This window comes from Monodelphis domestica, chromosome 1 (genome assembly GCF_027887165.1).
Source record: "Monodelphis domestica isolate mMonDom1 chromosome 1, mMonDom1.pri, whole genome shotgun sequence".
In the NCBI taxonomy this organism is placed as follows: domain Eukaryota; kingdom Metazoa; phylum Chordata; class Mammalia; order Didelphimorphia; family Didelphidae; genus Monodelphis; species Monodelphis domestica.
In genome coordinates, this window is record NC_077227.1 from 186,714,022 (window position 1) to 186,731,910 (window position 17,889).

General features: G+C 35.2%; 1 protein-coding gene across 2 annotated transcripts in view; it reads right to left on the reverse strand.

Annotated features, from left to right (window-relative positions):
* Positions 1-3,256: 3,256 nt before the first annotated feature.
* LOC100031295 (aromatase) overlaps positions 3,257-17,889 on the reverse strand; it is a 31,720-nt gene continuing 17,087 nt past the window's right edge. For both annotated transcript variants that reach the window (XM_016428617.2, XM_056810194.1), the window contains 7 exons: positions 17,133-17,287; positions 14,792-14,968; positions 12,819-12,933; positions 11,052-11,166; positions 8,327-8,489; positions 7,586-7,827; positions 3,257-4,265 (listed from right to left, as the gene is read on the reverse strand). In XM_016428617.2, the coding sequence (XP_016284103.2) occupies positions 4,017-4,265; positions 7,586-7,827; positions 8,327-8,489; positions 11,052-11,166; positions 12,819-12,933; positions 14,792-14,968; positions 17,133-17,287 (1,216 nt within the window). In that variant the 3' untranslated portion in view covers positions 3,257-4,016. The remainder of the gene's footprint in view (positions 4,266-7,585; positions 7,828-8,326; positions 8,490-11,051; positions 11,167-12,818; positions 12,934-14,791; positions 14,969-17,132; positions 17,288-17,889) is intronic.

The window sequence follows — 17,889 nt, forward strand, 5'->3', positions numbered from 1 at the left end:
ATCCACAACCTGAAACAAGTGTCTTTCTCTGTTTTTTTTTTTGCTTACCAGTAATAAAATGCCAATTATTGGAGAAAAAGAAATCTATAATCAGTCAACAAGCACTTCATAACAAGTGCCTACTCTGTGCCAGGCATTATTCTAGTTGTTAATAGAATAACATCATCCCTACTCGGCTGCTCATGCTCCTTTGATTTATTAATGTGTGAAAAATCTCAAGAAATGGATATATAGATAGAAGTGATTTCAAAATAGTTAGAATTGTACAGAAGTGAAAAGTTTATATTGAACTGTGTCTACCTAATAATGACAAACACATGATTAATGGGGAAATCATTGTATTAAAAACTGAACATTTCAGGTTTTACCAAGAAGTCTGTGGTCCTAACAAAATAGAGATGGCACCAATGTTGATCCAGCTATCTTGGTTATAATTAGCTACTGATGTGTTGGCTTGCTGCAAGTGCTGGGGATAAATTTAAGGAAATACATTATCTTGTGACCTGACTTGCTGACTGCATGTTGGCATATTGAAGTACTAGTTTTCTTTTCTGCATCATGATTGACAAAAATCATTAACAATTGAGAATATCTCCTGTTGTTGGATTATAGCTGAGCCAAACCTGATGATTCACTCTTGAAAACAGGTGTTTTAAAATGAATAAAATCACTAACATATTTGAATAGCACTTTCACACACATGATTACATTTGAGACCCTTTGATCCTCTCAACAACTCTCTGTAGGAGTAAGGGAAAGTACATAGGAGGAAATTGAAACCACAGATCTTAAGGTCAAATAACTAATAAGGTTCAGAGCTGGTGTGTAAAGCAGGTTTTTGGAACTTTAGGGGGAAAAAGTTTGGAGGATTGAATAGAATGTGCTGTATATTAAGAAGATTATTGTTGAAGAAACTCTATCTTCTCATAATACATATGAAAACTTTTGTTGAATAGGAGTGAGTTAGGATAAGGATCATTTCTGATTTTTACACGTTTAGCCATTGACTGGGTTTCTTTGAAGTAAATCTAACTAAAAGTACTGTAGAGAACCAAGCAATTCACTATTTATATCAAATCCAATTTGGAGGAGCTCTCTAGAAATAATAAAGCAGTCACTGAGGTTTGTAATGCCACAGACTGATGATGGAGCTACAGTGGAGGCAGGAGACACAGACTCAAAGCCTGGCTTTGCCATTTATTACCTTTTACCTCTCTGGACCTCAGTTTCTTCATTTGTGATATGAGCATTGGACTAGAAGACCTCTCAGGTCCATACCTATGTCTATGATCTGACGATGGATAAGGAGAGCCTACTTAGCACTTTCACAACCTATATAGTAAAAGGGGGGCAGCAATGTAAAAGGCACTGGCCTAGTTGTCAGAAGACCTGGGTTTGACTCATGCCTCAAACTTACTGGCTATGTCACCATAGGCAAAGTCAGTATTTCACAGGCTTGTCATAAAGAAAGAACTGTGTAACTTTTAATGTACTATATAAATATCTATTGTATTCTTACAGTGGACCGATCTCTATGCCAAGGAGACAGCACTTTCTATAGTTTCCTAAGTGTGAATAGGAGAATGAAGCTCTTTGAGTGCCAACATGGAAACTCAAGATTGAATATTTATGGCATGCTCAGGGAGACCTGATCTCACCATAGAGAAAGCCCTTATGTACATGCATCCTACTGATATTATATACATTCAGATGTGTATGGAATTGATCACAAAATACAGTTCATGGTAAAGTCAATGATGGCCATTAAATTCTTGAAAATATGAGGCAGAACTCTTTTCTATAGAAAAAATTGAATTTTCTAGCCTTTGACTCTCAACAGTCTTTTGAAAAATCAAAGCTCTTTCAAATACCTGGAGCCAGACCAATACAGCACATAGGTATTGTCTGGACAGGCAAAGTAGAGCAAAAAGTTGAACAGTCATCTGACAGAGTCAATTTTGATAAGATGGCAATTTCATACTTTTCCCCCCAGTAGACTTTTGGGCTGTATTATCCATAAACTTGTCTCAAATTTCCATTATTAATGGCTGTGTAAACATAAGCTTTGTCTAAATTTTAGGGCATCACAACCATGACTAGCCTTTAAGGCTCTGCTATATGGCAAGAAAACAGTAGTAAACTGGCTCCAAGCCTGCCTAGCCTGCAATATGCAGATCCAGGGAGAAATCAAGAAAAAGATGAGGGCAGTGAGCATTGAGCAAATCTAAGTATGGCAGGCAGTCAGTCTGAATAATGCCAACTTCAAATGTTAGCGCTCCCTTTTGAGAGTTGGAATTGTTTAGATAACTGTGAATGTATGACTTTGGCTTTAGATATACCCATGTTCATGCAGGTATAAATAAGTGGATGGTTGGGCAGTTATCTAGGGAATCTAAGCCATATAGACAACCTAAACAATTTAATCAATATAACCACCTTTTCTTGAAGTAGCTGGTTCCCATTCCCTGAATTCTCTGGGTAACTGCCTCAACTTTGAACTTTCTGTGACTTTTGGCATCAGTGGGAGATACTCATTGTGTGAGGTACTATATGACATACTGTAAAAGATGCTGAATAAAGGGTGGAAAATAAAAGCAGAATATAGTCCCTGCCCTTTAGGAGTATGCAGTCTTTCCCTTTACATATACTAGATCTGTACAATACCAAACTTCAATATGAAAACTGAAAAATTCAGTCAAATGTCAGAATGGTTGATTTGTTTAATGGCAGATATCTGGATATTTACAAATGTCTAGATTTAAACAGTGAACTTTTCAGTTTTTACATGTATGTTTGGCATGATTTAGCTATAGCCATAATGTCTACAGAGTACAAATTCAAGTGGATCTTTAGTGATTCCTCAGTTTGATTCCCGTGGACAGCCATTTTATACACTCTAAGTACAAATTTTTCTCATGGCTATACAGTGGTGAAATAAATTACATGACTGCCAAATTTCTACATCATTCTTTGATGTGTAGAAGACCTGAAGCAGGAAAAAAAAGTACTGGAATGACTTCCGCTTTAACTCTATTCCTAACTCATTTGCCATCTTAGTTTTGGAAGATGTGGAGAGAGGGAATGAAGAAGCTAGGAAGAAAGTGAGAGATGAGGAAAAGGAGAGTAAATGATGATAGATGAATGGTTTATACCAACTCAAGAATCAGGGCCTAGAAAAGTTAGAACTTGTTTCTCCTGCCTCCTCTCGAACCTCAAGGAATATATGGGTGTGTAGACATAAATTAAGCAATTTCAATATGGTTACAATTTTTTAATATTTCATAGTCAACTCTCCATTATCCATACTAGTGTTATACAATATAAGATTTAGATCACTTAAAAAGTCATCATACTGAACTTTGGAATGTAACATGTGATCCCCCCCCCCAATAGTTGATCAGTTTCTACAATGGGTAATCAAGAGTTAGCTGTGTACAGTTTATGGTTGTATACATACAAAGTCAAATGGTGCACTTCTAAACATTTGCCTATTAAATTTAATCTGTGTAGGAAAAGCTGGATGACTCATGCCCCAAATCTTTTTTTTTTTTTTAAATCCACAATAGATTTCTTTTGCTCAAATCATCTAGATAGCTGCTTGACTTCTCCAACTCATTCTGCTTGGGTCCAATTAGCCTTAAATAATATCTGAAATAGCCATTCAAATGTTCTTAAAATATAGGGCACCAGCGATCCTGTTGCAATTCAGAAATGAGATTTGCTGGGGGCCTATCTTTCCCAAAGTACACATGAGGAATCAGGTCCTTAAAAAAGGCTACGCTTTCTCTGTTAACATTTTCACCCCAAACGAAAAAAGGCTTTTTTCTTGCAGTCTGTTATCCTGGTTTGAAGATGACAAAATTCCAGTTTTCTGATGACCTGTAAGTCTTGAGCCTGAAAAACATTATAGGCAGCTAAATATTCATCATAATAATGATACTACCTGGGAAGGGTGGATGTTTGTCAGATGGACTATGGATGAAGACTATTCTTGAGAAGATGCTGAATAATCATCTTTATTGTTCTTGGCATTTTTCTGTGTTTCTTGGAATAAAAATCATTTCCAGAAAGTCCCTGGTCTCATCTGGATGCAAAGACAAGTCATTTTTTTTCTGAATGCGTTCAAGACAGCATCCTGTCAATGTCTGTACATGGAACCTCCTCAACACTGTAACAAGGATGACTTTCATCATTACCATGGCAATGTATTTTCCTGCACAGCCACGAGGGCCAAAACCAAATGGTTGAAAATAACGATGAGGTACCTGTGAGAATAAATAGACAATTAGATAAGCATATTAAAGGCAAATGGCATTTATCTAACACATACTAAAAAAAATTGGCTGGTCTGATTTGTCAAGGATTATCTTAATGGAGTACAAATAAGTTTCAAGACCACATATAGCTCTTTTCTAGTAGTTGAATTATAGAGAATAAAGCTGGCAAAGTTTTTCCTAGTTCATTTTGACTTATTCAATAAAGATTCAGTACTAGACCACTCCTACATTACTTTTCTAGTGAATATTTTATTTTTATTTTATTTCTTTATTTTAAAACCCTTCCCTTTTGTCTTGGAATCAATACTATGTATTGGTTCTAAGGCAGAGGAGTGGTAAGGGCTAGGTAATGGGGGTTACGTGACTTGCCCAGGGTCACATAGCTAGGAAGTGTCTGAGGTCAAATTTGAACCCAGGATCTCCCATCTCTGGACCTGGATCTCAATACACTGAGCCACCCAGCTACCCCCTCTAGTGAATATTTTAAAGCAAAACAGCATAGCTCATTTCCTAACAACAAATATTAATGAGTATGGCAAGTTTACAGTGCAAGTTGGAAGAAGTCTCAGATCTACCACTATTTTCCAAGTCACTAAAAGAGAAATTATTTTTTGAGGCATTGGTCAGCTGAATCATTTTTAAAAGATCAAATATGTAGAATTTTGATCTACATGATGCCAAATCTTGAAATATTTGGAAATAATGGACTTTCCTCATTCTTTATCAGGATGGTTGTCTTTTTTGAGAAAGCACTTTTTCATAAAAAAGAGTTTAATTAATTCAAAACCCAAATATTTAAATTGGATTATCTGGATATTGTCTAAGAACATACAAGTAGGAGGAGATGGATAAGTAATCTCATTAGCTGTGTAATTTAGGTTAAAGGCACTTTCTTCCCTGAAACATGAATATACAAGTAATTTAAATGGGATGAAAAATTTGGTCTTTTTCAAATAACACAATTTATTTACATGATAGGAACCTGCTATTCTTAGGGCCATCCTAAAGAGTCATGGTGAATTGAATGGCCCCAAATGTTTTGTCCCATTGGATGCAGATGAACTATATTCAACTATAACCAAAACATCTGTTTAATTTATAGAATCTTTAGATTTTGGACCTAGATAGGAAGTCAGGTGTTTCCTACTTAAACTGTTTCATTTTATAGAAGAGGCAAGAAACTAAGATCCAGAGAGATTAGGTGAGTAGTCATACACCTAAGCAGAGCCAATCAATTATTTCTGTGCAAAAAGACAATATTTGCTTGGCATAATACCAATAAAAGAATATATAGATTAGAATTTTTTTTTTACTTTCTAGCCATTTGTTGATAGACCAGAGGATCATATAGTGCTCTAGAAGGTACATTTGAGGTTGTCTAAGTCCATTTGTACCAAATTCAAATAGAAGCGGTTCTTTGCTGGTTGCATATTCATTTTAAAAACCACAAATTCATATTATCTATATTTTACTTTTATTTATTTTGTTAAATATTTCCCAATTATGCCTTTAATCTGATTGCAGAAACATTCAGGATTTCCTCCAGGTCGTGAAGATGACATTTCAGATCAAGTCTAACCTCATTTTTATAGAAAATGAAACCGCCTTGGGGAAGCTAAATGACTTGTTCAGAATCATAGTGAGGCAGTAAGCAATAGGATTAATATATAAACTAGGATCTCTTTCTTTCACTCCAATTCTCTTTCCATTGTACCACACCACCAAAGAGTGCTCAGTGCACAGAATACTGATCTTAGTGCCAGGAAGTGCCGAGTTCAAACCAAGCCTCAGACACTTACTAGCTGTTTACCTTTGGGCAAATCACTTCACCTCTGTCTGCCTAAATGGGGAATATAACAGGTCATACCTCCCAGGGTTGGTGTGGAGAATAAATGAGATACTATTTATAAAGCATTTAGCACAAAACCTCTTTACAAGTCTCTCTAATAAAGGCCTCATTTCTCAAGTACATAGAGAAATGAGTTGAATATATAAAAATACAAATTATTTCCCACTTGATAAATGGTCAAAGGATATAAACAGACACTTCTCAAACAAAATATCCAAAGCTCTCCATGGTCATGCAAAAAAAAATGCCTTAAATCAATATTAATTAGAGAAATGCAAATTAAAATAGCCTATCAGATTGGCTATTATGATGAAAAGCAAAGTGAGAAAATTTGGAGGGGATGTAGTAAAGCTGGGATTGTTGCATTGTTGAGGGAGTTGTGAACTGATTCAACCATTTTGAAGAGCAATTTGGACCTATGAAGAAAGGGCTATAAAACAGTATATGCCCTTTGACCTAGTAAAACCATTACTAGTTTTGTATCCCAAAGAGGGAAAAAAAAAGGGGGTAGGGGTAAGGACCTATACATACAAAAATATATAAAACAACTCTTTTTAAGGGAGTAAAGATTTGGAAAGTGAGGGATACCCATCAACTGGGGAATGGCTGAGTAAATTATAGCATATGATTGTAATGGAATACTATGGTGCTATAAGAAATGATAAGCAGGAGGAGCTCAGAAAAAACTGGAAAGACTTACATGAAATGAAGCAGAATGAAATAAGCAGAACCAGTAGAACATTGTACAAAGACAGGAGTACTTTACAAGGAACAACTGTGAATAGCAGCTATTCTTAGCAACAGAATGATCCAAAATTATCCTAAAGGACTCACAATAAAAAATGCCATCCACTTCCAGAGAAAAAGAACTGAATCTGAATCTAGACCAAAGCAAATTTTTTCCACTTTCTTAATTTTTTTCCCATTTGAGTTTCCTTCCACAAAAGGATTAAAAAGGAAAAAAAATTTACATGATTGCACATGTAAAATCTATATGAGATTGTTTACCATCTCAAGAGGGATGAGGAGATATAGGAGGAAAGAGAGAATTTGAGATTCAATATTCTTTCAAAAGTTTTCACATGTAATTGGGGAAATAAAAATTTTAAAGTGCCTGGCACATAACAGGAACTTAAATTCTTTCCTTAGCAAATTTTTCTTCTTCTCCATTCCCCCATGCCTTTCCCTTCCCTTCCCTACTGTGTAGATACTATGCAGGCACAACTTAAAGTCAGCAGTTATGAAAAAATTGTTGATTTGGGGTGGACTTTAAAGAACAGGGCAGGTTTGATTCCTCTCCAAAGAAAGGAAAATCTGCGGAAAGGGGGAATAAAAAAAGTTATTTTTATTTGGTTTAAAATTGCCTAATCTGAGCATTGAGCATTCTAATTTTTTTCAATTTTATGCTTAAAAGAGAGATACATTTTCATTTCTTAAATGCCCAAGAAAGGTATCTTACATTCTTTGCAAAGTTTTCAAGAGTAAATTCATTTGGCTTTGGGAAAAACTCGAGTCTATGCATCCTTCCAATATTCAAGATAATATTAGTTCCTCTTTTCACTGGATAGCCATCAATCACATCATCTTGCAAAGCCTTGCGCATGACCAAGTCCACAACAGGTTGGTATCTCATGCTCTCATAAATAAAACTTTCTACTACTTTCAATTTTTGCACATCACCGATCTTAATATCTCTCTCACCTGTAGGAACATTACAAAAGAATAAAAGAAGTTAATGTTATAATATAGCTATTTGAGCTATCATAGTTACAAAGAACAGTTTCTGAAAGACTTAATTGAATAATTTAAAAAGTTTATATTACTAATGCAATTAAAAAAAACTAGATTCCAGGGGCCATGTATTTCATTAGAAGAATATCAAAAAATGTGTTCCTGTCTTATTCTTAAATCTTGTGGACATTTGGCATTCTTGGTTTTATATTCCACCCACTTTACAGTTGGTAACTCCAATATGGTTGCTTTTTAGCATTCATATAATTTCATTCTTTTTGGGGAAAAAAAGCAAATTTCCATATCCTGAGATTTCCCTGAAGGGTTTGACCATCAAATGGCAAAAAAAAGGCTCTCTGGAGAAGTTATTTAAAAGTTATATGTTTTACTTAAAGTTCTTCAGGGGACACTGATCATATAATTTCTGAGCATCACTGATTTAACTGATGCTTTCTTTTATAAACCTTACCAATAACAGTTTGGATTTCCTTCATTACTGCTTCTTCGACCTTTGGGTGCTTTGCAATCAGCAGTAACATGAAGTACACAGTGACAGATAGGGTGTCTGGAGCAGCAATCAGCATTTCCAGGATGCATTGGTTCACATTCTCACCTGTCAAGTCTCCACGACCCTGGAGAATGTAAAGAGATTTAAAAAAACAGTAAAAATCAAAGTGCTGAGTAAAGTAGGATAACGTTAACACTCAGAACAAGAATATCAAAAGTATCTTGGAAGGCTTTAAAAAAAGACATCCACATTTTCATTGTACTTAGAGTATTAAGTATCTATACAAAATTGAAGATTTAGAAGAGAACTGAAAAATTCAGCCATCCAACCTGTTATTTCTAACTACCTGGCTATTTGGTATTTTTCAGATATCTGGATAGCGAATTTTAAGATTTGCTTTTCTTCTATTTGGTATTTGAATATTGAAATGGAAGGTGTGTGTGTGTGTGTGTGTGTGTGTGTGTGTGTGTGCGCGCATGTGTGTGCAGGTAGACACCCATATGGGGGAAAAGGACACTCTATTGCATGTAATCAAGTGAGAATCTGTAGCATTGCTCATAGGGCAAGGTGACCAGGGCCAGATGGAGTGAGATTTTTCACTGAAGGTTCTTTAGCTCTCAGTACAAAATGTATCTTAATGGTGGTTGGAAACAGGGATGCAGATAACCATTGTTGTATCCCAAAGTTTGGCTATTAGAAAGTAACCAGGTGTTTGAACATAGAATTTTAAAATCTTAACATATAATACAAGTGAAAAACACATTGTTTCTGGAGACAGATTGAGTTTAGAACCTGCTTCTACTGCATTGTGATTAATTGAGTAGCTTAGCTTCTCAAGGCCTCCCTTTCTTCATATATAAAATAAGAGTGTTGGTCTAGATAATCTCTAAGGTTCCCTCTCTAGATTTACTATCTTGTTAAACACATCTGTTCCCTGCTCCTCCCAACACAAACTGGGAGAGTTTGCCCTCTATGAGTTTGTCGTTTTATCTAGTCTGGTCTCTGATCATATCTAGATAAGACAAGAATAAATAGTCAGTTGGGCCAGTTCACATCACCAACCAATTCAGTAAGAAGTAGTCCAATTAAATGGTTGGCATAATGTATAAGACGTAGCTGGTTGAGTGAAATGTTCTCTTTTGAACCAGCTACAGAGTCATAATCCTGGATATCGATCCAAATTAGAAGTTTGAATGTATCTTCCTTCCAGTGCTGGCAGGTGATTTGATATCAAAATATCAATATATTTCCATATTGTTCATTTTTGTGAGTAATCTTATAAAACTGAAACTCTAAAACATAACCCAAATAAACATAACTTGGGAAAAGTTATGTGGAAATTCAAATGAAAAGTTTGATATCTCCAAAATTTAAAAAGAAATAAAAAGCTTGCACTCAGTTTTTTTCTTAGTAGAAAGACTTCTATTATTCTATAAAAGATACTTCTTTAAACTTGCACCCTTCTTTTTAATCTTCCTTTAATCTTCCTTTAAGACTCCTTTCCTGTCTCTTACCAGGATGATACCAAAAATATGTCTCTGCCTATATATTTAGATCTCATTATGAAATACCCTGATGCTTCAGCCTTAGGTTGGTCTCAGACATGACTAATTCTAGCCTCACAAGCCCCTGGTGAGACAGACTATTATGAAAGTGCTGATTTAGCTCATATTTAATTAAAATTGAGGGAATTGTAGAATGGACTCTAGCTAGCCACCATGGATGATCCAAGTATCTTTTAAATATTTATGACTATGAATGTTAGGCAGAGCCCTAAAAAAGGAGTTTGGCCAGTGGAGATTAGGGAGGAAGAAACAGGTTAGGGAGCCTTAGCACTCTCTCTTTACCAGGTCTCTGGTGCATGTTCTGCAGGCATGCTCTGATTGCATCAAGTCTATCAAAGATGTGGTAATATATAGTATCTTTTGAAGAGAACTCTGCACTAACAGAGCACATTTTACTAATGGCATAAATTGTCCTAATGATGGGACAGAATTTCAACAATGTCTTGTTCCAGACATTCTCACAACTTCTCTATAATTGACAGATATTCACATCTGCATCTCGTCATTAAGCCTTGTTAGTTAAATTAATAGACAATCAGGTTTTCACTTTTTTTCCCCTGGCCAATAGAGTCAAATTCTGTCCTATAGCTATTAGACTGTGGTTGTGAAAATTATTGAAACTGTTCATTGGGACCAGTTCTTGTTTAGAAAAAAGAAATCATTCTGAAGAACCAACTAAAGAATTTTTTTCAGCCCAGTTGCTGAATCAATTTAAGTTGGCTTGCCCTAGTTATGCAGTCATTACCTTGTTATAGAAATGTAGTCGCTTGTATTAACTAGGAGATAACACACTGTGAAATTTGATTTGAGAAAGATTAGCATATAGTTAAAATTTCCAGTAAGACCACATCAAATGTTCATAATTGTCTGCTTATTTGTGGATATATACATATATATATATACATAAAATGGTTATATATGTGTGTATAGAGTTCATACATGAACAATTTAGACTTAAAAAATCTACTGAGGAAAAATATTTTAATTTCAATTATATAGATCACCAGTCTCCCTCTGACAAACTTGCAGGATAATTTTTCTATCTATCATTTCACTCTAAGTAGATACCATCAATAAAAGCAAGTATTAGAGTTGTCTCGATGCTAAATTGTTGACTGTACCTGGGCAAAAATCAATTGTGAAGCAAAATCCATACAGTCTTCCAGTTTATCATCTGTAGAAAGCCTATGTCTTTTTTCCTCTATTAAGATTTCTAGGGCATCCTTCAAATCCTTGCTGAAATAAAAATAAGTAAAATTAATCTACCTCAATTCATCTCAGTTACAAACAATTTGTTTAAATGCCATTTGTTTAAATAAGGTCTTCAATCTTGATTAAAACCATTTTGCCAATAAATAAATAAAACAATTTTTGTATTTCGTAACAGTGACTCAGAGTCAATTAGTATTTCTATGTGCTAAAGCAACATGTTATATGTGTATGTATATAAGACATATGAACATTGTCTATATTCTTCTGTATATTTATTTTGTTAAATACTTTTCTTTATCTGGTTCCAGCTTTTCCGGGGAGAATACCTCCTTTGGGGCTGAATGATCTGAAATGGCATATTGCTGATTTCTCACATGAAATGGAGAGTAAAATGGAGAAAGCAGGCTGTTTCTTGCCTTTCCTGATGTAGATATCACATTATTTTGTTGAGAATACTGTCTGTTTTCTAAGTTGATATGCTGCTGGTCCATTTCTGAATTTGCAACACTGCTTTAGGGAATTCTCTAAGTTGCAGAGAAGACACCAGCCTGCATTGTATGTGTTGTGTGTGTGTGTGTGTGTGTATGTATATATATAAATGTAAGCACTTATATACATACACAACATATGTGTGGGTAGATCATGGTAGCTACCTATAGGTATACATATATATAATATTCAAGGTATCCCAAAAGTTTTAGCCATATTTTAAGTTATTAAAGTTGCACTAAAATGTTTGGGACAGCACCAACCTCATAGGGTTGTTATGAGTAACAAATGAGATAATATTCCTTTGTTTTAAAAATCTTATCTTCTGTCTTAGGCAATTGGGGCAAAATTATCTTGCCCAGGGTCACACAGCTAGGAAGTGTCTGAGGCCAGAATGGTCCCCAGGTCCTCCAAACTTCAGGCTTGGTTTTTTATCCCCACATCCACCTAGCTACCACAAGATAATATTTGTAAAGTACTTACACGATGCCCGGCACATAGTAGGTACAAAAATATTTGCTTGCTTCCTTCCTACCTATATAGTCCTTCAACTTTCAATTTTCAGTTAATTTTGAGTTGGATGTATTTCTCTATCTAAAAATATGCCAGATAGCTTGTATCTGTATCTGCTCAGCTTTCCAATGGGCTAGGCTAGTGTAAGAGATGGGCCATTATCAAAATTGTTAATCATATACATTCTATTTATTGATATTTTCAAGGTATGCCAAGAAATACCAAAAAACATATATGTACAATATTTTCTTCATAGATAAAGGATCACATGGTATTGTTTATATTTTGTGATTTTCTTTTAACCTGACTTATTTCAGCCTTAGGGAGTACATAAGGCCCTATAAATTGAGTTACTGAAAAGTAATTCTGAAGTAATAGAATATTATTTGACTAAGTGGCTCCATTTTTGAGAGTTAAAAAAGTATTGATTGAGAGCAGAGGTTATAGACCTGGGGTTCATAGATATTTGGGGTTTTGTATATTTTAATAAATTTATTTCATGAATATTCCATCTTTGCTTTGTGATCTGGTCCAAGACAGCTAAAATGATGTAACTTATTTATAGCACTACTCCCATATATATGACTGATGAGAAAACTTCTTAGAAAGGCAAACAAAGTTAAAAAGGAAGAAATCCAACATTTTCCCAGATTTTCAAAGTTAGTGCTACTTACACAGACTTTTCATACTTTTTGTATAGCCAAGATATCTTAAAGAAGATGTCTGGTTTGAGAAGGAGAGCTTGCCAAGCATCAAAATAGCTCTGTATTTTGACCACAATGGCATTTTCTGAAAATAAAAATGAGAAACCAGGTTAGGCAATATGTGAGCCAAAGAAGGCTACTTTGAACAGAGCATATTCCCCAAAGACTCTCAGATAGCTAGCTCTTAGCATCCCAAGGTTCTCTTTAGGCAAAGCATTGCCCATTTCAATAGGAATTTTAGCCAAGTGAGAAGCACTACATGATTCAAGTTTTCAATTATTCTGTTTACCTCTCAACATCTCTATTTTGGCTAAATGAACTAGATAATTGCCAGCTCTCTGCTTTGGGTTTTGTTGACACAGGCAAGAGTCCTTCATATCAGAGGATACGCCTTTAAGGTCACACAATTCAAATTCAATAGTAGTAGGAGGCAAAATCCCAGAATTGGTATCTAAGAGAAGGAATGGCAAACGACCACCATTTCTTCTGCTGTTGGGTAACTGCAAAATCTTCACTTCACTTGATGCTGTTGGGTAAGTATAGCTACAAAACATCCAGATCTACACAGCCCAAATTACACACTAACATATGGAAATCCCCCTCCCCCATAATCTCTCTGTCATTATTTGGGTCTCCTGCACTCATGAGATAATTGACAATACTTCATTTCCTGTTAAATGTCCTCTACAAAGTGAAGCTTTTACCTGAAGTAATTGTCAAGTACTTAACAGAATCTACGGCTATTCAAAATTAGTAACTTCTATGTAATATAGGCAAACTGGATATGAGGTTCTCTGTTTAACAGAGGTTTGGATGGGGAAATGGCACATAGAATTCAAATTCTCAGAGCTGTATAGAATCTTAGAGGTCATCTAGCACAACCACTATCCACAGCATAATCCTTTTAGGAACATCTCTAGCAGGTGGTCATTTAGCTTTGCCTTGAAGATCTCCAGTTAAAAAGAATCTGAGGCAGCTCTTTCCATACAGAATTGGCTTTAAATAAGAAGCTTTTAATTACATTTAGTTGAAATATGCTTCCCTTAACTTTCACTAGTCCTCGTTCTGACTTTTGGTACAAAGCAGAACAGGTGTAACTCCTTTTCTAAGTGATAGCTCTTCAGTTCTTTTCAAATAACTATCATTCTCTCTCTTCCCTTCCTCTTTTCCAGACTAAATATCCCCATTCCTTCAAATTATCCTCTTGTGAGACAGATTTGAGCCTTCTTACTGTTATTGGCCACTTGGACATATGTACATAGTCTAATTTGTCAATATCCTTTCTAAAATATGGTATCATATACTGAACACAATAGTTTGGATGTGGCACAAAAGGGCATCATTCTGTACCATGCTTCTATCATTGCAAACTATGATTACATCAAGTTTTTTGTTTCTGCTAAAATGTCAAGTAGCACCTAAATATAAAATATTCTCCATTTCATATCATGCATTTATGACTTTTATATATTTTAGAGGAGGATGGGAAGTAGGTATTTGTATATATGTTATCACAAAATAATGGTTGTAGATACATAAAAGTTTAACTTAGTTAGCAGAAGGCTGTCTTAATCAACAAACTGAATTTACTTGTTTGTTTTTAGCCTTTGGTCAAAATGTTATCAGTCTGTTAACCACATGAATTGAACTTTTACTGTGTAGAGAGTAATATTCCAGACTTGAATAGAGGTGTAAAATAAATAGAAGACATAGTTCCCTTCTTAGAAAATCTCATGGTCTTACATGGGAAACAAAACATTGATACTTGGAAAAACAAAACCCGCAAGATCAGGTAAATGCAGAATTAAGGGCAAATTCATAAACAGAACATATTTACAAGAGTGTTCTATCTCTCCCTTCTCCTTGCAGAGGAAGGGAAGAATCTGGCTTTCTCATCAACAAAAGGACAAAATATAATGTGACAAGAATAAGATTTTCAGTACCATCCAGAGGAATACCCAAGAAGAGGACATTGGAGGTATCCAACATAATGCGTCTCATGAGGTTCAGCACATTGACATAACCCAGTTCATTGGTGACATCTTCTAGTTTGTCCAGATGAATTACAGTTGAGTTAACACAAACAGCCACCATGCGCACAAGACCCGGCCCAGACAAAGCTAAAAAGTACACACATATAAAACAGTCAATCAACCAGTATTAAAAAGGAAATAATTTAGTTAGGTGATTACCACAGTCCAGAAGGAGAACTAATGACTTATTACTAGTTACTTAATGCCTTGAGCATATCAGGATTTTTCACCTGTGTTTAAAAGAGTTTGAAACATTGGTTAAGACAGAAACTTTTGGCTCACTTACAGTGGTCTGGGACAAACAAGGATTTAAGTGGAAGATGTTTAAATGCTTGACATTTGCTCCAAAAAGCTGGAAGTTGAGAGTGGAACAAGAAAATGGTGCATTATATAAATGTGATAGATAATCAGAATCTTGGATGTTCCAGGGAAAAAATTTCCTTAGAAGCAAGAATTCTGGCCCAACTTCCTGAATAACTCACTCTCTCTCAGCTTCACTTTACTACAGAAGACATAGCCAGATGCCAGCTAGATCACCCAAATATCACAAATGAATGTTCTGCTGGAGCAGAGAATAGCCATGAAGCTGTCCCCTTTGAGGGATGAAAGATAGCTTAATCAAGAAATGCAATTGACTTTCAATGATCACTTAAAAATATCAAATGCATCAGTTTAATTTCAACAGGCAATGTGAATTCACTTGATCTCATAGACAATTAGGTGTGGTCCAGTTTTGTGGACTGTTAATAACCTACTTGTCTCTTTTAGGCCTAAGAAAGAAATGTCGAAAAGAACCTGATAATTAACTTAAAATCTGATTAGCTCTTTAGTGTCTGAAAAATTGTTGGTGAAGACTAACTTCTCCTAATAAGTCTGAGCAAAGACTATTGTATTTTGAATCAGAGGCCTTGGGTTTGAAAATCCCAGCTGTCACTTATTACAGATATGATTTTAGGCAAACCACTTTAAATTTTCCTCATTTTAGAAATGAAGACATTGAACCAGGTGACTTCTATTAACCCTTAGAACTCTATATCTATGATCCTTTGATCCTTTGATCCTTTTTGACTTGGATAATCCTGGTAAGGGGGATGATTATCAAAATATGCCTCCCTCAACCCCCATCATTTACCTTGATCAGTGTAGCCCTCAAAGAGATTTATTTTCTCTAATGTGTGTCAGGTCTAGAAGAAAGCAAGGCTGTCTTTAGGATTGCTGTAGTAGTTTTATAATTTAATTGCCATTTGGATGAACATCTAGATGAGAGGCTTATTTAACACTTGCGCCATTTTTTTCTCCTATTCTATGTCATGCAAAAGGGCTTTCATCTCCTATATAGTCTAGCTAATAGGGAGACAACTATTTGGCACAATACCTTTTGGTTATACCTATACAACAATGGAACATGAAAATACAAACTCAGATCTGTGGTCTGTCTAGAGCACTGTTTTGTCTAGAGTGTCTAGAGGCACTGAAGAATGAGTTTTACAAAGGTATACTTGTCTTCCTTAATGTTTACATCAAATGTTAGTAATGTATACTCAGAACATCCCACTTTACTCTGAAATAGCATATTGGCCCAACAGCAGGAGCACTGGATTGGGAATTCCTAAGCTCAGGGTCAGGGGGAAACTGTGCCACATTTGAGGTTTTTGTGGGGAAGGAAGCATTTATGTGATTTCACAGATAATGGGGACTTTTAGTGAGGAACTTTCTCTCCCAATGCATAGTAGCATTTTCTTTGCAATTTATAGTCTTAGAAATTTTCCCATTGGTGTTGAGATAAATCAGTATCTTGCCCAGAATCACACAACCAAGATATCTCAAAGGCAGTAATTAAACTAAGAAAGGATATATCTCTTAAGTTCTTTGTTTTTCAGTTTCATCCTATGGAATATGAAGAAGTTAGATTTTATCACCTTATAATGTCCCTTAGCTCTATGACTTCTATGATCTTCCATGAATCTATCACTGTTAAAACATCTTATCAGTTTGCTCAAGCCTGTTGTTTCGCATCATATCAAGAAAACTTTCTAGTGACAAATAGTTTTCGATTGAACTAACTATGCAGAGACCCTGTCTCTCCTCTGTCCCATGAAGGAGCCATTCTGTTCCAAAGAGAAGAAGAAATCTCAGATTGGCAATTTAGTCCACAAAATAACAAGATTAAAGACATGAGAAGAGTTGTCAAAATTTACCCACAGAAGGAAAAATAGAAAGTAAGGATATAAGCTCAGAATAAGTTGAGTACCTTTTGTAAAGAAAGGTCGAATAGCTTTCCAGAGAGCTGGATTATTATTAAATATGACACCATTTTCATGCATTCCAATACACTGTAACCCAAGTTTGCTTCCGAACCTAGAAATATAGTGACTATGTTTCATTATGTGAAACATACTTGAAGACCTGAAGAGAAAGAGAAAAAACAAAATCTTTATTATTAGGAAATGCTCTTTAACAAATATAAATAATCTTACAAATATAAACCCATTTATACATATGCTTTCTGGCCTAATCAGTCTTTTATACAGTTGTTAAAATAATTTGCCTTAAGCCCAAGCCTGACCATGTTACTCTCCTATTCAATATACTCCAGGGGCTCCTTATTGCTTCATAAATAAAAGATAAACTCTTCTGTCTGGCTTTTAAAGCATTTAATAACTCAGTCCTAACCCATCTTTATAAACTTATTATATGTTATTTACTTCATATACCTTATGGTCCAGCCAAATTGGCCTTCCCTTTCTTCCTCAGATAAAGCAATCTAGTTCCCATCTCCATGACTTTGTCCTGTACATTTTTTGGTACTTTGTACATTCTATAACTGAAATGAACTTCCTCCTTTGTTCCTTACCTCCATGTCATGGATTTCTGTTCTTCCTTCAAGTCATAGCTCAAACACCACCTTCTACACAGAGTCCTTCCTGATCCCCTGGAGTTTCTTAGTGACCTTTCTCTCAAACTACCTTGTATTTAATTATCACATATGTATTTGATAAATAGTTATA